Source organism: Mobula birostris, chromosome 13 (genome assembly GCF_030028105.1).
Source record: "Mobula birostris isolate sMobBir1 chromosome 13, sMobBir1.hap1, whole genome shotgun sequence".
Taxonomy (NCBI): Eukaryota; Metazoa; Chordata; class Chondrichthyes; order Myliobatiformes; family Myliobatidae; genus Mobula; species Mobula birostris.
In genome coordinates, this window is record NC_092382.1 from 27,377,211 (window position 1) to 27,400,818 (window position 23,608).

At 47.5% G+C, this 23,608-nt stretch overlaps 2 protein-coding genes across 9 annotated transcripts in view; both read right to left on the reverse strand.

Annotated features, from left to right (window-relative positions):
* LOC140208624 (NACHT, LRR and PYD domains-containing protein 3-like) overlaps positions 1-23,608 on the reverse strand; it is a 142,787-nt gene that overhangs the window by 116,768 nt on the left and 2,411 nt on the right. The window lies entirely within an intron of this gene.
* Positions 4,730-23,608, reverse strand: part of LOC140208622 (NACHT, LRR and PYD domains-containing protein 3-like) — an 83,807-nt gene continuing 64,928 nt past the window's right edge. For 7 of the 8 annotated variants that reach the window (XM_072277438.1, XM_072277436.1, XM_072277435.1 and 4 more), the window contains 4 exons: positions 6,361-6,531; positions 6,035-6,205; positions 5,712-5,879; positions 4,730-5,565 (listed from right to left, as the gene is read on the reverse strand). In XM_072277438.1, coding sequence (XP_072133539.1) covers positions 5,478-5,565; positions 5,712-5,879; positions 6,035-6,205; positions 6,361-6,531 — 598 coding nt within the window. In that variant the 3' untranslated portion in view covers positions 4,730-5,477. The remainder of the gene's footprint in view (positions 5,566-5,711; positions 5,880-6,034; positions 6,206-6,360; positions 6,532-23,608) is intronic. The other variant, XM_072277440.1, reaches the window with a different exon arrangement.

The window sequence follows — 23,608 nt, forward strand, 5'->3', positions numbered from 1 at the left end:
ACCCCATTCCCAAACAACACTCCCCCTCCTCCTTCTTACCGGCCATCTCTCCCTCTTCACTCCCCCCTCACTATCTCTTCCCCTCTCACCCCTTCCTCGGAACTACCCCTCTTCTCTCTCACACTCTCAACTCTCCCACACTCTATCTCTCCTCTCTGCTCAACTTTGTCTTTCACCCCCCTTTCCCCCTTTCCGTCTCTCACCCCCTCTCTCCCCTCTCCCTCGTTCACCCCTCTCTGTCCCTCACTCTTCTCGATTTCCCACCCCTCTCCCTCTTTTACCTCGTTCACCCCTCTCTGTCCCTCACCCCTCTCCGTCTCTCCCCCCCCGTTCTCCACCTTTCTCTCCCTCCCTGTCCTACCTCTCTCATCTCCTGCCTCTCACGTTTCCCTCTCTCCTCTCTGTACCCTCTGTCTCCCACCGCTCCCTCTCCCCTCTCTCTCTCCCCTGTCTGACTCTCCCTCTATCAACTATTCTCTGCCGCCTCTCCTCTTTCTCCCCATCTCTCTCCCACCCACCCCCTCGCTTCCTCACCCATCGCCCCCCAGTCTCTTCCTCCCCGTCTGGGTCTCCCACCTCCGCCTACCCCACACTCCCGCTCCCGACCCTACCCTCTCTCCCCCCCCCCTCTTCTGTCTCTCTCTTTCCCGGCCCGAGCCTTTCTCCCTCTCCCTCTCTCCCTCTGGCAGAGGTCTGTCAGCGGGATGACGGTGATTTTGCTGGTGAACTGCCTGGTCTCCCTGGTGATGTCCGTCCTCACGGCCATCGTCAACTGCAGGAACCTCGAGTGCTGCGCCGTGCGGCCTCCGGTGGTGAGTGGGATCTTCCTGTGCACCGGGGGGGGATGGGACGTGGGTGGGAGAGATGGGGGGAGGTGGAAAGAGGGTGGGGAGAGACGGCAGGGAGCAAGAGAGAGAGATGGGGGCAGAAAGGGAATGAAAGGGGTGGGGAGAGGAGGATAGGGTGGGGGAGAGAGAGGTGGGGGGAAGAGATGGAGGAACGGAGGAGGTGGAGAGAGGGGACGGAGGGAGAGAGAGGCTGTGGGAGTGGGTAGTGGATCCCGTCTCCTCTCCTCACCTTCTCTTTCTCCCGTCCCCTACTCAATCTGATCCCTCCCTCTCCCCCACCCACAGAAAATGGTGGTGATCCAAGCTAACCAGCCCGCACCGCCGAACCTCGCCTCCATCTTCTCCAGCAAACCGGAGCCCACCCCGACCTCTGACGGGCCCCAGCGACGACACGTTCCCCGATCCACGGGACAGCCCGAAGGATTCGGGCCGAGCGGCCTGATAGAAAAATCAAGACAGGATTTTGGAGACGGAGTTGGTGGGGGTGGGGGTTGGTGGGTAACATTCCCGTGGTCACATTCCTCCCCGTGGGTACCCCCCAGTTCCAGCTCTCTTGTGACGAGTCGCCCACTCCTCCCCTCGGCATCCGGTCACTCCTGAAACACTCCACTCTCTGTCCCCTCTATCACCGCCCATCTCACCCTGGCTGGCGACCATTCTGTGATGGTTACCATTGACAACTGCTCTCCCAGCATCGTAGAAATAGTCACATCCTTTTCCTCAACTCCCACTCACTTCCCTCCCTGTTTATTCAATCTCAACTCCTCATCCCTCCTCTCCTCCGCCCCGCCCCCAGCTCTCCCAACTTTCCATTAACCTTCTGCAGACAGACACTCAGTGACCCCAGGTGTGACCCTCCCTCCCACTTCCTCCACCAGTCAATGAGTCACTCCCTCACCCTCACCATCCTGTCACCCTCCTTCCCATCCCACCTCTCACAGACCCCTCCCCTCCCTCCACACTCAGTGAGTCACTCCCTCACCCTCACCATCCTGTCACCCTCCTTCCCATCCCATCACTCCACCTCCCTCCCACTTCCCCCACCACTCAGTGAGTCACTCCCTCACCCTCACCATCCTGTCACCCTCCTTCCCATCCCATCACTCCCCCTCCCCTCCCTCCACACTCAGTGAGTCACTCCCTCACCATCCGTCACCCTCCTTCCCATCCCATCACTCCCCCTCCCTCCCCTCCCTCCACACTCAGTGAGTCACTCCCTCACCCTCACCATCCTGTCACCCTCCTTCCCATCCCATCACTCCCCCTCCCCTCCCTCCACACTCAGTGAGTCATCTCCCTCACCCTCACCATCCTGTCACCCTCCTTCCCATCCCATCACTCACAAACCCCTTCCCTCGCTCCACCACTCAGTGAGTCACTCCCTCACCCTCTGCACCCTGTCACCTTCCTTCCCATCCCATCACTCCCCCTCCCTCCACACTCAGTGAGTCATCTCCCTCACAATGACCATCCTGTCACCCTCCTTCCCATCCCATCTCTCGCAAACCCCTCCTCTCGCTTTCCTCTCCCCGCCACCTCGATGTTGTTCAACTTACGCTGGATGGCTGCCATTTTGCGATGCCAATTTTCGCCTCTCCTCATCGCCCTCTCTCTCTGTTACCCAGTGAGTCACTCCCCTACTCACCCCATCACTCCTGACACCCTCCCCTCTCCGTCCCCTTGTCCTTTCTCCCGCCATCCAACACATCCTGGGTGGTGAACATTTTCCGATGGGAAATTTCACTCCCTCACCCGATCCCTTTCCTCTCTCGTTGAGTGAGTCTCTCCCCTCTCCCTCCGTTCAGACACTCAACTCTCCGTCCCATCAGCCCAGATCGCGTCTCGACCCCTCGCTCCCCATTTCCCCTGTCCACACCCCCCTTCTTGCCGTCCGTCTTATTTGTGAAGGATCGAAACCACCCACCCTTCCCCCACACTCCCCATCCTGTTCCTGCCCACCCTGTCCTTTCAGACCCCTCTTTCCTGGTCCTGCAACTTCCCCTCCCTTCCTGTCCCATCAGATCCCCTCCCACCTCGTCCCATTACTTTCCCTCCTTCCTGGTCCCATCACTCCCGCTCCCTTCCTGTCGTTTCACACCTCCTCACCCCGAATCTATCTTATCCACGTCGCCACCAGTTTGTGACAGGAACTTTCGCCTCCCCTTTTCGTCTCCTATTGAGTCAGTGACTTCGCCACAGTCACTGTCTCATCAGTCCACTCCTCGTCCCGTCACTCCTCTTCCTCCCAAACCCCTCACCCCTCCTCCCCAAAACCCACATGTATATGTGTATGTGTGAATATCTGAGATATATACATTAGTTTATTCAATGACAAAATTATTAGAATTAAAACATACATGCAATACCCAAGACTATATAAAACACAAATTAAAATACTGTTATTACAATCAATAACACACTCGATCCCGGGATTGTATCCATGGGCACCGCATGTTCCTTCGCCATAGATTCTGTGAGCGACAGTGGCCATTGTAAGTCAGTGTTTCACTTCATCCCTGGTGGCCACATTAACCAAGGAACACACACAAAAATGCTGGTGAACGCAGCAGGCCAGGCAGCATCTATAGGAAGAGGTACAGTCAACGTTTCGGGTCGAGACCCTTAGTGAGGACTAACTGAAAGAAGAGGTAATCAGAGATTGGAAAGTGGGAGGGGGAGGGGGAGATCAGAAATGACAGGAGAAGACAGGAGGGGGAGGGATGGGGCCAAGAGCTGGACAGGTGATTGGCAAAAGGTATACAGAGATGGAGGAGGGGGAGGGTCATGGGACAGGAGGTGCAGGGAGAAAGAAAGGGGGAGGTGAACCCACTATAGTGAGAGGGACAGAGGGAGAAAAAAGGGAGAGAAAAAATGGAGAAAAATAATAATGATAATAAATAATAAATAAGGGATGGGGTACGAGGGGGAGGTGGGGCATTAACTGAAGTTAGAGAAGTCAATGTTCATGCCATCAGGTTGGAGGCTACCCAGACAGAATATAAGGTGTTGTTCCTCCAACCTGAGTGTGGCTTCATCTTTACAGTAGAGGAGGCAGTGAAAAGACATGTCAGAATGGGAATGGGACGTGGAATTAAAATGTGTGGCCACTGGGAGATCCTGCTTTCTCTGGTGGACAGGGCTTAGTTGTTCAGCAAAGCGGTCTCCCAGTCTGCTTCGGGTCTCGCCAATATATAGAAGGCCACATCGGGAGCACCGGACGCAGTATATCACCCCAGCCGACTCACAGGTGAAGTGTCGCCTCACCTGGAAGGACTGTCTGGGGCCCTGAATGGTGGTGAGGGAGGAAGTGTAAGGGCATGTGTAGCACTTGTTCCACTTACAAGGATTAGTGCTGGGTGGGAAATCGGTGGGAAGGGATGTGGGGGGGGGGGACGAATGGACAAGGGAGTCACTGGGATTGTGTGATGGAACGGCGTGGAGGGAGCTTCACGCTGTGTCTGACCCCGGGAGTGTGTGATGGGACGGTGTGGTGGGAGATTCACTCTGTGTTTGACCCCGGGAGTGTGTGATGGGATGGTGTAGAGGGAGTTTCATGCTGTGTCTGACCCCACGAGTGTGTGATGGGACAGTCAGGGCCCCAGACATATTTATTTATTATTTCCCCTTTTTGTCCCCTTGCCCATCCTCTGGGTTCCCCCTCCTCACCCTTTTCCTTCTCCCTGAACCCCCTGTCCCATGATCCTGTCATACCCTTTTTGCCAATCACCTGTCCAGCTCTTGGCTCCATCCCTCCCCCTCCTGTCTTCTCCTATCATTTTGGATCTCCCCCTCCCCCTCCCACTTTCAAATCTCTTACTAGCTCTTCCTTCAGTTAGTCCTGACGAAGGGTCTCGGCCTGAAACGTCGATTTTACCTCTTCCTAGAGATGCTGCCTGGCCTGCTGCGTTCACCAGCAACTTTGATGCGTGTTGTTTATTATCAAAGTTCTTATTTGTCACCATATACTACCCCGAGATTCATTTTATTGCAGTCATTTACAGGACAATAAATCAATATAGCAGAATTTATGAAAAACTATACAAAAACAAAGACTAACCACCAAGCAACGTGCAAAGGAAGGCAAATTTGTGCAAATAAAATATTAAATAATAATAACATGAGTTGTAAATTATTTGAAAGTGAGTCCGTAGGTTGTGGAATCAGCTCAGAGATGATGTGAGTGAAGTTATCCACGCCGGTGTCTCAGAAAAAACCCGCCATTATCGGGCCCTTCCTGTCTGTGTAATTCCCCGGCATGAAACGTAAAAGTTGCCCGTGAACGCAGCAGGCCAGCCAGCATTACGTACTCCCGGGATAATCCCACCCCGGGACACCGGTGTCCCAGACTGAGCCCCGGCCCCCGGGCTCTTCCTGTCTGTGTCATTCCCGGGGTCCCGAACCCGCACATCCGGCAGAAGCAGCGCCGCTGGACAGGAGGCGGAAATACGTCACCACGGGAGACCAGCGAGCGACGCACAGCGCGAGCCTGAAGCTAGTTCCGTTACAAACGGTTGGGAATTAAACCTGGCGCGTGGCCATTAAAGGTAAGGGCGGGAGTTAAAGGGGGGGGCGGGGAATCGGCCAAAATGTCGGCATCCCGCGGGCGGGGATGTTCACACATTCAGATGTTCACACGGACACGGTCAGTCCGGGTCTGGGTTCCTGCAGAGATCTCAGTTCCTTCCTCCCGGTCTCACTGAACAGATTGTCCTCCAGCCTGAAACAGATGGGAGAATAAAGATGAAATAAACAGATCACACAACAGTGTCAGTAACAGGGGACAACACTCACAGACAAATATCACCAGAAAACCCGCGGATCCGCTGATATTTTATCACATTGAACATTAACACAAACACTCACCCGATCCGCTCCAGACTCGGGAGGGTCAGTATGAGGCGGCGGAGAGCGGGGACAGATCGGTCTGTCAGCGAGTTTAATCCCAGGTCCAGCTCCGTCAGTGATGGGTTTGTACTGAGAGCGGAGACGAGATCCTCGACACCAGAATCTCTGAGACCGACATCGTCCAGCCTGGGGATGAGAGAGAGTGAGGGTGAAGGACACAGAGAGACAGGAGACGGTACAAATCCCCAGTGCTTATCAGTAACACAATTACTGATCACATTAATGTTCAGTGTCAGACACCCAGTGAGGGTAAACACAATCTCCCACAGTCTGGTACTTACCCCAGTTTCTGTATTTTACACTCCGGGTTCCTCAGAGCCGCAGACACCAGTTTCACTCCTGAATCTCCCAGTTTATTATAACTCAGGTTCAGCTCCGTCAGTGATGGGTTTGTACTGAGAGCGGAGACGAGATCCTCGGCACCAGAATCTGTGAGACCGACATCACTCAGCCTGGAGATGAGAGAGAGTGAGGATGAAGGACACAGAGAGACAGGACACGGTACAAATCCCCAGTGTTTATCAGTAACACAATTACTGATCACATTAATGTTCAGTGTCAGACACCCAGTGAGGGTAAACACAATCTCCCACAGTCTGGTACTTACCACAGTTTCTGTATTTTACACTCCGGGTTCCTCAGAGCCGCAGACACCAGTTTCACTCCTGAATCTCCCAGTTTATTATAACTCAGGTTCAGCTCCGTCAGTGATGGGTTTGTACTGAGAGCGGAGACGAGATCCTCAGCACCAGAATCTGTGAGACCGACCTCACACAGCCTGGAGATGAGAGAGATTGAGGGTGAAGGACACAGAGAGACAGGAGACGGTACAAATCCCCAGTGTTTATCAGTAACACAATTACTGATCACATTAATGTTCAGTGTCAGACACCCAGTGACTGTAAACACAATCTCCCACAGTCTGGTACTTACCACAGTTTCTGTATTTTACACTTCGGGTTCCTCAGAGCCGCAGACAGCAGTTTCACTCCTGAATCTCCCAGTTTATTCTGCCCGAGTCTAAACACAAACAGACAAATTGATGAACAAAGTGATTCAAACCGCGGGTCTGAGGGAATTTCTCTCAGTCGGATATTTGAGGAAACAATAAACCCTTCAGTAATTCACTGATCGGAGTTCCCATCACTGTCAATGTCTGTCACTGCCCAGCTCCAGGGTATTCACCGAATGTCAGTAATTTAGTCTGTCGGTGTGACCCTGTAAACTCCACATATTCTGTCTCATTCCCCGATGGTTAGAAAAGTGTTCCTGACGTGAGAGGGTCGGGAGGGGCAGGGATGAAGGGGGCAGGTGGATGGGGAAGAAAGATCCCACAGGAGGAAGGGGAATGGGATAGAGAGATACCGTAGAAGGTAAGGGGATGACATTTGTTACAATTCTTCACAATCGTATTTATCACAGTTTTACCCAAATCCCTTTACATTGAACAACACAATGCAACAGTTTCACAGTTCAGAATGAGAGATAAATCAAGTTACCTCAACTCCTGGCACTTGTGCAGCCCGGGTCCCAGCCGCTGGATTCCTTCACACTGAATGTGGCAGCGCTCCAGGTCGAGGTGTTTTATTGTATCACAGTGTCCAATGGCATGAGACAGGACCGCGCAGTCAATCGGGGTCAGTGTCATTCCAGTGAATGAAAGTGTTTCCACAGATCCCAGTGCGGCCTGAGCCAGTCCACGATTCTGAGACTCAAATAGGCAGTGCAATGTGTTCAGGAGGCTCCTTTTACCAGCTTCACTCCTCGTGTTTCTACTCTGGCGTTTAACCTCCTCCTTCACCCAGTCAATCACCTGGCAGGTTGTTTCATGAGGAAATGGACCCAGAAACTCCTCCAGGCCCCGAGCTGTCATTGGGTTGGAGAGACCAGCAACAAAACGGAGAAACACCTCAAATCGCCCATTTCTCGTGCTCTGGGTTTCAGTGAGGAATTTCAGGATATCCCTGGGATGTGGATTCAGGAATTGTGCGACTGCAGCCACAAACTCTTGGATGGTGAGGTGTGGGAATGTGTACACCACGCTCCGGGCAGAATCCCCTCTCTCCAAAAGCTCCATTAGGAACCCGGACAGGAACTGGGAAGGCTGGAGATTGTAGTTGATTAAATCTCCATCTGTAAACACAATCTTTTTCTCGGCCACTCCTCTGAAGGCCATCTGACCAACCCTGAGAAACACATCACGGGGGTTCTCAACCTCACGGCCGTGGTTTTTCAGGATGTTGTAAATATAGTAGGAGTACAGTTGGGTGATGGTCTTGGGAACTCGCTGCGGGTCCCTGACTCTTTGTGTGAAGAAGGGGCCCAGTGCCAGAGCGAGGATCCAGCAGTAGGAGGGGTTGTAGCTCATGGTGTACAGGATCTCGTTCTCCTTCACGTGTTTGAAAACAGCTTCCGCCACTGTCTGATCTTCAAAATACCTAATGAAATACTCCTTCCGTTCCTCACCAACAAATCCCAGGATTTCAGCACAGACACTGATCTTCGCCTTTTCCAATAAATGTAATGCAGTGGGGCGGGTGGTCACCAGCACTGAACACCCTGGGAGCAGCTTGCCCTGGATTAAACTGTACACAATGTCAGACACTTCACACCACCACTCGGGATCTGGGCACTGGTGCTTGGGTTCTGTATCTCTCCGACTGTCAGCAAAATCGATGTTGTGTTTGAATTCATCCAAACCATCGAATATAAACAGCAATCCCTCTGGGTTCTTCCAGACCACTCTCAGGCAATTCCCAAAGTAAGGATACTGATCCAGAATCAGTTCCTTCAGGTTTATTCTGCAGTTAATGGAGTTTAAATCCCGGAATTTGAAACTGAAGACAAACTGGAACTGTTGGTATATTTTCCCTGTGGCCCAGTCATAAACAATCTTTTGTACCATTGTTGTTTTCCCGATTCCCGGGACTCCGGCCACTGCTGCGGACATGCCTGTTTTGTTTCCAAAGACAAATCTTTTAAATTCTCGCAGAAAACTCCTCTGGAACAACCGATCAGTCCGGATTTTTTCCAGCTCTCCACGGAGATGTTTTTCTCTCCACTCCTCGTGGTCTCTGCCTCTTGCCAGCAGCTCATGTTCCACCAGTCTCCGATCTCGAACAGTAGAAATGACCGTGAGCTCAGCGTATCGATCAACCAGCTGGAAAACCTTCACCTTCTCCCTCATCAGGATCGTGTTCACTCTCAGTGTTTCAGTCTGTGTCCGCAGAGTCTCCTTGTGTTTCTTTCGAACAGCTTAGCATGGACAGAAATAGGTTGTCAATGCCTGATCTGATGAACATGGAGCACACAACATACTTTCTTTAATAAAAAAAATACTTGTTAACGACACTGTTTGGGTGAAATCCAGAGATCAGAGACAAAGTGTCTGAAGATGAATGATGGCCCAGAAACATTTCTGATCTGATTCAGATTCGCTGTTAAGGCTCCACTCTGCACTGCAGAGGGTAACACTGGGGGGAGGGGGGCAATTTACTTGCTCTACTGACATTTACTTTTCTCACAATGGATCCCATGTTCTTGACACTCCTTTAGGATTAAACTGTCAGCACTAAGCCACAGAAAAGTAACGTAATTTGCGTTTCCCTTTTCCAGGCTGAGCCAGTCATGATGTAACACGCCCCACACTAGTCTACAGTCTCTTCATCTCTGAGGAGCTGGTACATGAACTCAGGCAATTCCTCAGTGATGCGCGGAACAGCCGGAAGCTGAAGAGAATGGCAGCGGTAATAAGGGAGTCTATAGGTAGGCGATTCTGTGGACACAAAAAAGGAAACACCGATGGTCTTCGCCTCTCAGGTGCCTTTGTCCGAAATGTTTCTGGACGCGGCCACAATATCCCGAGAAAGGATGTTGAGCAGCCAGAGGTCGGGGCAAACGTTCGTACCGACGACATAGGAAGAGAAAAGGGAGGAGGTCTGGAAAACAGAACATATGGAGTTAGGAAAAGTAGCTGAGAAGCAGGACCTCAAAAGTCGTAATCTCAGGACAGCTGCCTGTGCCACCCGACAGTGGAAATAGGAATAGAATGAGGTGGCAGAGAAATGTGTGGTTGAGGTTTTGGAGCAGGGGGCAGTGATTCAGATTTCTCAATAATTGGGACCACTTCTGGGGCAGGTAAGACCTGTACAAAAGGGACGTGTTGCACACGAATCCGATGGGGACCAATATTCTTACGGGCAGATTTGCTGGAGCTGTTGGGAGTCTTTTAAGCTAAAATGTCAGGGGGATTGGAACTCGGACGATAGAGCTGTGAATGAACCAGCAGGTTTACAAGTAGACGATGGGTGTAACATGAATGTAAGGAAGGACAAGCCAATGACTGGGTTCAGATACAGACAGAGCAAAGTGTTAAATTGTACCACATAGACTAAATTCAAAAGGGCGCAGATGCAGGACTGAACGCATTGTATTTAAATGCGCGCAGCGTTCGGAGTAAGGTGGACGAACGCTTGGCGCAATTAGAGATTGGTCGGTATGATGTTGTGGGCATCACTGAGTCGTGGCTGAAAGAAGACCACAGTTGGGAGCTTAACAGTAGAGGATAGACGTCTTGTCGAAAGGACGGGCAGGAAGGCATAGGCGGTAATGTGTGGCTGTGTTGGTTCAGGATAGAATCACATCTTTAGAAAGAGATGGCATAGGGTCAGAGAATGCTGAATCTTTGTGGGCGGACATAAGAATCTGCAAAGGTTAAAAAAAGATTTATGGGAACCCTTTATTGGCCTGAAAATAGTAGCGAAGATGTGGGGTTGAGATTGCAAAGGAAGCCGGAAAAGACATGTAATAAAGGTGATGACGTAATTGTAATGAGGACTTCAATATGCACGGGGAATAAGAAAATCAAACAAACTTCAGGAGTTGGATCGCAAGAGAGGGAATTTATTAAATACGTATTAGATAGCGTTTTAGAGCAGCTTGTGCTTGAGACTACTCAGGGAAAGGCTATCTTTGATTGGGTGTTGTGTAATAACCCTGATCCTATGAGGGAGCTTAATGTAAAAGAACCCTTAAGTGGTCTTGATCATAATATGAGTGAATTCATACTGGGTATTGCATTGGAATAAAGCATGAGAGAGAAGCTTACCCAGATAGATTGGAGAAGGATACCAGTGGAGATGACTGAAGAGCATAAATGGCTGAGCTTCCGTGAACAGGTCACAAGCTGCAGGATAGATATGGCACACAGAGGAAGACATTCCCAAGGGGCACGTGCAGGCAACCATGGTTGACAAAGGAAGTTAAGGACTGCATAAAAAAGCCAAGGAAAGGGCATACAAGATAACAAAAGTGAGGGAAAGTTGGATGAATAGAAAACTTTTAATATCCAACAAAAGGCAACTAAGAAAACTATAAGAAGGGAAAAGATGAAATATGAGAGCAAAACAGTCCATAATATAAAGCAGGATAATAAACACTTTCAGTTATATAAAGAGTAAAAGGAAGGTGAGAGTTGATACTGGAACACTGGATAATGATGTTGGTGAGATAGTAATGGTGGGCAAACAAATTACTGAGTAACTTAATGTGTGTATTGCATATATCTTCACTGTGGAAGACGCTAGCAGCATGAAGTGGTCTGCGAATGACGGGCAGTAGGTTGAGTGCCAATGCTCTTACAAAAGAAAAAAGTTCTTGGCGTACTGAAGTGCTTAAGGTGCAAAGTCTCCTGGGCCAGATGGACTACATCTCAGAGTCCTGAGAGAGGTTGCTGAAGAGATGATGGATGGATTGGTCATGATCTTTGAAGAATCATTTCATTCGGGCATGGTCCTGGAGGACAGTAAGATTGCAATTGTCACTCTACTCTTTAAGAAGGGAGGAAGGCAAAAGAAGGAAAATTATAGGCCAGTCAGCCAAACCTCAGTGATTGGAAAAGAGTTAGGGTCTCTTACTAAGGTTGAGGTTTCGAGGTACTTGGAGACCAATGACAAAGTAAGTTAGCATGGTTTCTGTTAGAATTCATTGTGGAAGTAAGAAGCAGGGTGGACAAAGGAGAGTCAGTGGATGCCATTTACTTCGATTTTCAAAAGGCAATTGATAAGGTGCCGCATATGAGTCTGCTTAACCAGATAAAAATCTATGGCGTCACAGGAAAGATACTGGCATGTGTCGCGGAATTACTGACAGACAGCGAGTGGGAATAAAAGGGGCCTTTTCTGGTTGGCTGCCAGTGACTGGTGCTGTTCCGCATGGATCAGTATTGGGACCACTGACTTTCAAATTGTTTGTCAATGATTTAGATGATGGAATGAATGTATTTGTGGCAAAGTTTGCAGATGATACAAAGGCAGGTGCTGGGGTAGGTAGCGCGATTGCAACAGGACTGAGAATAATTGGAAGAATGGGGAAAAACGCGGCAAATGGAATACAATGTTGGAAATGTATGATAATGCATTTTGGTAAAAGGAGCAGACTATTATCTAAATGGAAAGAAGGTCCAAGCATCAGAGATGCAGAGGGACTTCGAAGTCTCACGCCAGACACCCAGAAGATTAATTTAAAGTCGAGTCTGTGGTAAAGGCAGCAAATGCAACGTTGGCATTTATTTAAAAGAGAATCAAATGTAAATGCTGAGCCTTTACAAGACTGTAGTCAGGCCACACTTGGAGTATTGTCAACAGTTTTGCGCCCTGTACCTCTGAAAAGATGCGTTGTCATTAGAGAGAGTCCACAGGAGATTCAAGAGGATGATTCTGGGAATGAAGGGGTTAACATATGAGGTGTTTTGGCAACTTTGGACCTGTACTCACTGGAATTTTGAGGAATACGAGGGAATGTGTTTGAAACCTACCAAATGTTGAAAGGACCAGATAGGGTGGGTATCCAGAACTAGAGGGCACAGCCTCAAAATTGAGGGGCGATTCTTTAGAACTGGTAAGGATGATTTTGCTTTAGCTAGAGAGTAGTGAATCGGTGGCATGCTCTGCCACAGACTGCGGTGGAGGCCGTCCATGGGTATATTTAAGGCAGAAGTTCCTGATTTGTCAGGGCATCAAAGGATATGGTGAGAAGGCGGGTGCATGCAGTTGAGTGGGATCCGGGATCAGCCATGATGAAATGGCAGAGAAGACCTATGGGCTGAATGGTCTAATTCTGCTCCTATGTCTTATGGTCTTATGGAGGAATAACAGCAAATCTCGGCTCCGGTTTGGATCGGAGGTGTGAGATTTCCCTTGCTGAAGTTGAATGCTCCAATTGGAACGATTTGGCTTCAGTTTTCTCAAATCTCCGGATATTCGGAACGCTGAGGTTTCATCTCTGACCGACGGGAATGTCTGTTTATCAAACCCATAGAGGCCTCTGGGTACACAGCCCGAGACCCGGAAGGTGTCGGGTGTTGTGACAAATGCAAATTGCTTCCTGTCCCTCAGCCACAGCAACAAAAACCTCTCTTCCAGACTCTAAACAGGCCTCGAAAGACAAGTATTCAGACTCTCAGAGTGAAATAAAGACGTCGAGATTTCCGTTCCATCGCTAACCTTTCAGATGCGTGGGCACTTCAGATAAACCCCGCTCAGTGTCCATGTAGGCAAACTGGCCGTCACCTGTTCAAACAGATTAACCTGCATGAAGTCTGTTCTGTGTAATACTGTAAATTCATCAGCATTTACATCTGTAACACACAGTGTATTGTTCACCGTACCACGTTCCCGTATTTCATTCAGTATTCTGCTCAGCTTCGGTAAATGGTGGTGTAGTTTCACAAAGGATTCCCACATCACCCTCCGGGCCCCGGAGCCCTTCTCCATCACCAGATCCAGGAGGAGTTTGGAAGCACCCGCTCGGTTTCCCTTCTCCGCCAGCTCAGTCACGCTCTGTAATGAACAATGGGGAATATATTGAGGAGCGCAGGAATGGGTACAAATCTACCCTGAACATGGACTGACCCAGCACATTCTGCTCGCCACAGATCAGTAACAGCCATTGAAGTGTTCACAGCGGGGGAAGGATTTTAAAAGTGAACGGGGTCAGTTGGGACTTTCTGCGCCACAGATTGCAAGGTAACTATCCACCAGGCAAGGTTTAGGCGGAGCAGACATAGTGTGAGTAAGTCAAAGATAGAGTGGGGAGTTGAGGTTTTGTGTCAGAGAGGGTTCATTGAGGAGAGGCGAGGTCTTAGGTAGATTTTGGGTAATATTTTCCCGCTTTCTTTCAGTTAGAACAGTGGAAATGCCAAGCAGGATAGTAGAATGCTCTTTCTACAGTGTGTGGCAAGATAGGGAGACCTCCGGTGTCCTTGACAACTGCACCTTCAGCTGCAGCTTCTTACAGGCTGTGATCAGGAATTGGAGCTGAAGCTGGATGAAACCAGGATCATTCGGGAGGCTGAGACGTTGACTGACAGACCACAGGGAGGGAGCTACACCCAAGACGCAGGATGCAGGTAACTGTGTGACTGTCAGGAGAGGGAAAGGTGATAGGCAGCCACTGCAGGAAACTCCCCTGTATCAGGTATACGGCTTTCTGTTGTGCTGTATGGCCTAGCAGTGGAAAGCCACGGCGATTGTGCCTCTGGCACTGAGTTTGGTTTTGTGACTTGGAAGGGATGAGAAGTGGTGAGCTGCACTGACAGGGGAATTCGATGGTTAGGAGAACAGACTGGAGATTCTGTTTACGAGAATAAGATTCTTGGGTGGTGTGTTGCCTAGTTCAGTGATATCTCGTAGGGACTCTGAAACTTTCTTGAGGGCAGGATGAGCTGCCAGAAGTCGTGGTCCACCTTGGTGCCAATAACAAGAGTAGAAAGTGGGATGAGGTCCCGCAATGTGATTTCATGGATTTCGGGATAAGCTACAAGGGCAGGACCCCCAGAGCAGTGTTCTCAGGATTGTCACCCATACCACATGTAATGAGACCTGAAATAGAGCGGTACTACTTTCTAATGTGTGGCTGATGAGATGGTACATTATGGAGGGCTTCAGATGTTTGGATGTTTGGGCTCTCTTCCAAGGACGTAAACAACAGGAATTCTGGAGATGCTGGAAAATCAAGCAACACACATCAAAGTTTCTGGTCAACGCAGCAGGCCAGGCAGCATCTCTAGGAAGAGGTACAGTCGACGTTTCAGGCCGAGACCCTTTGTCAGGACTTTGATGTGTGGGGCATGTACAGACGTGATGGTTTTCACCAAAACTAGTGGGGAACTGATAACCTTGCATGAAGGATTATTAGCACTGCATAGGGAGGGGGAAGTGTTAAACTTTGGTTTCAGGAGGGCCAAGAACCAGAGTGGATAATGGAGTGGCTGTGTGGGAAATGTGTTGTTAAGCGGACTTGTAGAGTCAGGACACTAAAGGGTGAACATGGTGAAACTAATAGAAACATAGAAACATAGAAAATAGGTGCAGGAGTAGGCCATTCGGCCCTTCGAGCCTGCACCGCCATTTATTATGATCATGGCTGATCATCCAACTCAGAACACCGCCCCAGCCTTCCCTCCATACCCCCTGACCCCCGTAGCCACAAGGGCCATATCTAACTCCCTCTTAAATATAGCCAATGAACTGGCCTCAACTGTTTCCTGTGGCAGAGAATTCCACAGATTCACCACTCTCTGTGTGAAGAAGTTTTTCCTAATCTCAGTCCTAAAAGGCTTCCCCTCTATCCTCAAACTGTGACCCCTCGTTCTGGACTTCCCCAACATCGGGAACAATCTTCCTGCATCTAGCCTGTCCAATCCCTTTAGGATCTTATACGTTTCAATCAGATCCCCCCTCAATCTTCTAAATTCCAACGAGTACAAGCCCAGTTCATCCATTCTTTCTTCATATGAAAGTCCTGCCATCCCAGGAATCAATCTGGTGAACCTTCGCTGTACTCCCTCTATGGCAAGGATGTCTTTCCTCAGATTAGGGGACCAAAACTGCACACAATACTCCAGGTGCGGTCTCACCAAGGCCTTGTACAACTGCAGTAGTACCTCCCTGCTCCTGTACTCAAATCCTCTCGCTATAAATGCCAGCATACTATTCGCCTTTTTCACCGCCTGCTGTACCTGGATGCCCACTTTCAATGACTGGTGTATAATGACACCCAGGTCATGTTGCACCTCCCCTTTTCCTAATCGGCCACCATTCAGATAATAATCTGTTTTCCTATTTTTGCCACCAAAGTGGATAACTTCACATTTATCCACATTAAATTGCATCTGCCATGAATTTGCCCACTCACCCAACCTATCCAAGTCACCCTGCATCCTCTTAGCATCCTCCTCACAGCTAACACTGCCACCCAGCTTCGTGTCATCCGCAAACTTGGAGATGCTGCATTTAATTCCCTCATCCAAGTCATTAATATATATTGTAAACAACTGGGGTCCCAGCACTGAGCCTTGCGGTACCCCACTAGTCACCGCCTGCCATTCTGAAAAGGTCCGGTTTATTCCCACTCTTTGCTTCCTGTCTGCTAACCAACTCTCCACCCACACCAATACCTTACCTCCAATACCGTGTGCTTTAAGTTTGCACACTAATCTCCTGTGTGGGACCTTGTCAAAAGCCTTCTGAAAATCCAAATATACCACATCCACTGGTTCTCCCCTATCCACTCTACTAGTTACATCCTCAAAAAATTCTATGAGATTCGTCAGACATGATTTTCCTTTCACAAATCCATGCTGACTTTGTCCGATCATTTCACCACTTTCCAAATGTGCTGTTATCACATCCTTGATAACAGACTCCAGCAGTTTCCCCACCACCGACGTTAGGCTAACCGATCTATAATTCCCCGGTTTCTCTCTCCCTCCTTTTTTAAAAAGTGGAGTTACATTAGCCACCCTCCAATCCTCAGGAACTAGTCCAGAATCTAACGAGTTTTGAAAAATTATCACTAATGCATCCACTATTTCTTGGGCTACTTCCTTAAGCACCCTGGGATGCAGACCATCTGGCCCTGGGGATTTATCTGCCTTCAATCCCTTCAATTTACCTAACACCACTTCCCTACTAACATGTATTTCGCTCAGTTCCTCCATCTCACTGGACCCTCTGTCCCCTACTATTTCTGGAAGATTATTTATGTCCTCCTTAGTGAAGACAGAACCAAAGTAATTATTCAATTGGTCCGCCATGTCCTTGCTCCCCATAATCAACTCACCTGTTTCTGCCTGCAGGGGAGCTACATTTGTCTTTACCAGTCTTTTCCTTTTTACATATCTATAAAATGTTCCGAGTTGCGTATTATTTCAATACAAGGTGTACTGTAGGAAAGGCAGATGAGTTTAGAGCATTGACCAGCACATTGAATTACAGCAATGTAACCATTGATGTGATTTTGTAAGAAGAGGTGCAGGACTGGCTGTTCAGCATTCCAGCTTTCCGTTGCGTTAGACATGATTCAATGAAGCGGGAGGAATTAAAGAAGGAGGGGTCGCATAACTAGTCAGGAAAAATGTCCCTGCATTGCTCAGACAAGACAAACTGGAGGTCTCGTCTACTGAGACTGCATGGGTGAAACTGAACAATAAGAAAGGGATGGGATGGATTTAGAGGATCAAATTTGCAGAGAGGTCACAGACAGTTGCAAGAAACACAAGGTTATGATGGTGGATTATTTTACCTTTCCATTTTTTGACTGGGACACCCATATTGTAAAGGGCTGTATGTGACAGTGCTCCAGTTCCAGGAAGTTTCTGTGATCAATATATTGAGGACATAACTATAGACAGTGTGTACTGGAATTCTGTTATGGAACAAGACAGGGCAGGTGACAGACGTGTGTGCAGGTAAACACTGGATCTGGTGCCATTAGTTTGAACATAATTATGGAACAGGGTAGGTCTGGTCTTCAGGTTAAGACTCTAAATTCGAGAAAGGCCAATTTTAATGGTATCAGAAAGGATCTGACGAAAGTGGATTGGGACAGGTTGTTTTCTGGTACAGATGTGCTTGGTAAGTGTGAGACTACCAAAACTGAAATATTGAGAGTACAGAGTTCGAACGCATAAATGACCACAAGTACAAAGTTTGACTGTTCCTGACAGAATAAACAGCAAGAGTAAGATGTTTAGGAAACATTGGCTTTTGAGAGCCTCTCAGACCCTAAGCACGTAGCAAGTACTGGTTCGAAGGATCAAATGAGGCACTTGATGAGTACAAGAAGAGCAAGAATTAGTAAAGGAAGAAATCAGGAGGGCAAAAGTACGGCATGAGTTTGCTCTGGCAGTGAAGGGAAAAGAGAATCCCAAACTCTTCATCAAATATATATAGAACACAAGTATACCAATGGACAAAATTGTTCCTCTTGAAGTTCAGAATGGGCCTTTATGCATGAAGCTGAAAAAGGTGGGGAGATTTAAATGGAATATTTTGCATTTATATTTACTGTTTTATATTTCACTGCTGTTTTGCCTCACTCAAAAGACTCTGGAGATATACAGACTCTTTAGGGTGAGGCAAAACAGCAGTGAATTCATGGACACTATACAGATTATAGAGGAGGAGGTAGTTGCTGTCTTGAAGCAGATTAGGCTGGATAAATCCCTAGGACTTTCCTTCGTACCTCGTTTGAGGCTAGTTCAGAGATTGCAGGTGCTCCGGCAAAGATATTTAAAATGTCAGATACGGAAGTATTGGAGGGTAGGTAATGTTGCTCTGCTGTTTGAAAATGCTGTAAGAATAAGCCAGGGAATTACAGGTAGGTGAGCCTAATACCAGTGGTGGTAAAGTTTTTGGCAGAATGGCAGGTATTCTAAGGGACTGAATATGAGTATTTTGATGGATAAGGACTGATTAGGGATAGTCAATACTGATTTATGCCTGGTAGATCCCGTCTAACCAATCTTAGCGCTTTTCGAGGAAGTTACCAAGCAAATAATGAAAACAAGTCAGTGGTTGTTGTCTACATGGACTTCAGCAAGGCCATTGACTCAATCCCTCATTAAAGATTGGTCAATGAGATTAAGTCGCTTGGCATTCATGACATGGTAGTAAGTTAGTTTAGATTTTGGATTCGCGAGAGAAGCTAAGAGAGGCAGTAGAGGTTTGCTTCTCTGACTGGAGGTCTATGACAAGTGGTGTGCGGCAGGGATCTGTACTGGGTCTGGTGTTGTCTGTTATATATATCATCGCTCTGGATGATAATGTAAACTGATGTCAGCAAATCTGTGGATGACACCAAGGTAGTGACAGCGAGGAAGGTTATCAGAGTTTGCAGCGGGACATGGAACAGCTAGAAAAAGGTGGAATGGAGACTAGCAGATAGAATTTAATGAAGACAGATGTGAGATGTTGCACTTTTTGAGGACAAACCACGACATTGAGTGGTAGGACATTGAGCAGTGCGGTAAAACTAAGGTATCAGGGAATACAGATCCAAAATTTCTTGGAAGTGTTGACGACGGTAGACGGAGTTGGAAAGGTTTTAGGACATGGGCCTTCATAAATCAAAATATTGAATACAGAAGTTGGGATATTATGTCGAAATTGATGTGGCAGAGGTTAATTCGAAGCAATGTGTGCACCTACCTCTCGAAAGGATATCAATAAGATTGAACGAGTGCAGAAAAAAAATACAGATTGTTGCCAAGACTTGAGGACCTGAGATATAGGGAAAGTGTGAATAGGCTAGAACTTTATTCCATAGAGTGTAGGTGGACCAAGAGAGATGTGATAGAGGTATACAAGTTTAAAAAGGTATAGTTAGTGTCAGTGCAAAAACGCATTTTCTACTGAGGTTGGGTGGGACTGGAATTAGAGGTCATGGGGTAATGACGACAGGCAAAAGGCAATATGAGGGGGAACTTGTTCACTCAGAGGTTGCTGAGAGAGTAGAACGTGCTGCCATTGGAATTAGATGTACTTTCGATTTCAACATTTAAGATCAATTAACTTCATTCAATGGGGGAAATATGGACGTCTCCAGTCCGGGTTCAGATCAACGGAACTAAGCAGATAATAGGTCGGTGTGGACTAGATGGGCCGAAGAGCCTGTTGCTGTACTGTAGACTTTGATGACTGTGGATAGGTGAAACTATGGCAGGGTCTCTGTTGATTTCCCCTGGGGTAATTGCCGGTGAACCGCAGCAGGTGCACAATTCACTGCCAGGCTCCATGAGGGAACCAGTGCCAGCCTACAGCTGGGAATTGGCAGTGAGGAGCAGCCAGCAAATTCAGAACTATTGTGCATGTGTGACAGACCAAAGTCAACTGGTGGTAATAAGTTTGTGCTGAAATTGTCAGCTCCTCAGGTGGAAGGTAGTGTTCAGTATGATGTGTCTATTCACTAAAATTCAGTCTGGATGGCAGTAGGTGAATGCACTGCAGCAGCACACAAACTATTGGAAAGCTGTTTCTTTGTAATTCTGTAATAGCTGTAGATGCTGGGAATATTGTCAGTGATACTAATGTTGCACTTCCCAGTGTTAACAGTATATGCTGTGGTAATTGGAAGCGTCACAAGGTATAAAAGGTAACAGAACCATGAGGCATGTTGGGATATTGATCAAAAAAAGGGTCAGCAGTTCAAATGAGAGACGATAGTCAGTGTTGCCTGGTAAGTTGAAAATGGGGTTGAAGGTAGAGATGAGAAATGAGCTGAGAAATAAGTCACTATATTTGAATTGTGGGAAACCCGTGGGTCATTAGAACCCATATTGGTGAAAGGTCGAACATTGGGAACATGATGTGATGTCAGACAGAGTGGTGTAAAGTGATTCTCTGTCTACTTGCAATGTCTGTCAAGTGTCATATTACTAAAGTCACCTGTCAATCATTGTCTGTATCCTAACCTGTCCAAAAAATGAATGTGTTCAGAAAACTGGAGAGAGGCTTGTATTGGTGAATAAAGGTTCAGTGTTTCCGCAGATGAAAACTCTGTTCTTGATGTTGACCACAAGCATTGCAGGATTTTCATAGCGCAGAGGTGCCGTTACACCGGTGCTGTCGGTCTGTGATAGATTCAGTAGAATCTACACTCAGTCTATGTTCCTACCACTTACATGATACTCTCGCCCGGTGAAGTGATCCTCGCCCATTAACATGAAGCCGACTCCCTCCACACCCTCCTCAATCGCCTGCTCCAGTCGCTCCATGTAGAATCTCGTCAACAGGAACAGTTGGTGATCCTCACAATTTGACAGGAAGTTGGAGATTGCGGAGTTCAGATCTGTAGTCAGTCATAGAACATAAAATAGTGGAGTTTACCATGCGTATGCGGACACGATGCCAATTTAAAACAATCCCATCTTCAGGAACATGGTCAATATCCCTCCGTTCCCAGCCTACTCATGAGTTCAAACGCCTCTCAGATGCTGCTGAGTATCTGTTTCCAGTCCCTCCCTCGGCAGCTCATTCCAGACACTGATATCTCTCTGTGGAAAACATACATCCTAAATCTCCTTTAAACGTTACCCTCTAACCTTAAGCCTATTCCCTCTGGTACTTGTGGTGAAACTCGTCTGCACCCTCTCCAGACCCTCCACATCATTCTCGTGATGCGGTTACCAGATTTCTGCACAATACTGAAATAGTCTCTTAACCAACATTCATCCAGTTACATCCCAACTTTAACAAGTACCTCAACTCGTCGTTATCACGCTACCAATTATGTTGCTACTTTCACGGAGCTATGCACACCCATCACAAGACCCGTGCGTACATCAATCATATTACCGGTCCCAGCATTCACTGCGCACATCGCTCGCGAACTTGGCCTCCCAAATTGCAACTTCTCACATCTGCCTGAATTAACTGTACTTGGCGACTCTCTGTTCATATTTCCAATTGGGTGCTGAAGACTTTGACAACAGTCCCAAATTTACTCAACTCCGCCAACTCTGTAAATCGACAAATCAGTCCACCCAGTATATCATTTTGAGTAATACATAGTTTATTATTAATTTATTTACATCACACCCGACTCATGGCGAAACAGTGATCATTGCGGACACTACTGGTCACAGACCTTCATCCAGAACAATGCTTCTCCAGTCCTGACTACATTTTATATGCCCAATACAACTTTGAAATCAATTTACAAATACTCGGATTAAGATTCCTCGACCCGAAACGTTGATAGTTAATTTCTCTCTATAGATGCTACCTGACCTGCCGAGTTCCTTTAGCATTTTGTGCGGTGCCCTGTCTATTTATCATTTTGTTTTACTTTAATGGCCAAGGACATTTAATTGCTTCAGTAGACATCCCCCCCACCCCGCCAATACCCTGTTTAAAATTTCTCCTATTCACTGTCTCCTGCACCCAGCCCGTTCTCCCACAATATAACGTTCCTCTACTCGACCACCGAAAACAGACACCGGGAACTCCTCTCACCTCCATTGAGCAACAACCCGAAAATCCGGGCAGAATTCACTCCTGCCCTTCCAAAAGAGAAAACAACATCTGTTTCTCTCACTGTCTGTTGAAGGCATTTCCCACATCAGGATGTAACAAATACTGACATAAATTCTGTCTGTTCCCTGGACGGTTACATTGCCCGCTGCTGTATTCCTGTCTGAGTGTCACCCATACCCACCTTATTCAGGAGCTCCTTCCCCTTTCACTCAGGTGAAGATCTGCACGGTGAGCGGAGTGATTCGACCATTCCCGTTGTTAGGTCCCTGCGCTGGACCTGGTGAATTGTTCCAGTGCTCAAGGTCGCTTTACCAGTAGGAACAATGACCCCGTTTAATGGCACGTTTTGCTGTGCCCCTTTAGCGCCCAAGTTTATTCCTCTGAACTATTGATGATTTGACTACACGTGTACCACGATGACAGAGTTTTAATGAGAAAGAGCCCAGTGAACATACCTGTGTACATTCTGACTCTGACTGACGTTGGTTGATTGTCGGCTGCTTGTCTGCCGTCCGGGTGGAAGAAAGCACCACCTGCTGGCGATGATCTGAATTACACAAATAAAACAGAGTGAGTCAGTTACTCTGACCTTCATAATTTAAAGCATTTTTGAAAGGTCACTGCTCACTCTCCTACATTCCAGGGAGTAAATGGAGATTGGAACAAATACCTCCAACTGAACACAAAGTTGAAGAAAGCAAGGAAATATAAGGACAATTTTGTTTAAAGGACTGATGCATTGAAGCTGAAGAATCCAACAGAATTAGAAAAAAACAACAAGAGACCTGTTGAAGAAAATTAGAGAAACCAAAGGAACACTTCATGTAAAATAAGTACAGGAAAAGACAAAGAAGGGAAGGACCTTACAGAAGCAGAAGACATCAAAAAGAGATGGCAGGATTACAGTTGCCAGAAACACAGAGAAGAATTGTAGAAAGATCCAACAGCGAAGACACCTGCAATGACTCCCGCGTCGATCTAGAGCCAGACATTCTGGAAAGTGAAGTCGAATTGGCGTTAGAAAACACTGCCAATAATAAGGCTGCAGGGTGTGACAAGATTCCAGTTGAATTGTTTAAAACTCTGAAAGGTGATGCTGTAAACGTGTTGCATGCAATTTTCCAGCAGATCTGGAAAAAAAAAACAACGATGACTTTTAGGTGGGATAAAGATCAATTTTTATCCCAATACCCAAGAAGGGAAATGTAAAGGAATGTTCAAATTACCGAAAAATTTCACATGGTAGCAAGTTAATGTTAAAGTTCATTCAAGCAAGACTCCAGCAATGTATGAATCAAGAACTGCCAGATGTACAAGCTGGTTTTAGAAGAGACAGAGGCACCAGAGACCAGATTGCTAACCTACGCTGGATAATGGAGAAATCGAGGGAATTCCAGTAAAGTATTTATCTCTGTTTTATTGACTACTCTAAAGCCTTCAATAGTGTGGACCACAATAAACTATGGCAAGTTCTTAAAGTGGACATCTGACCTGCCTTATGAGAAACTTGTACGAAGATCAAGAAGCAACAGTTAGAAC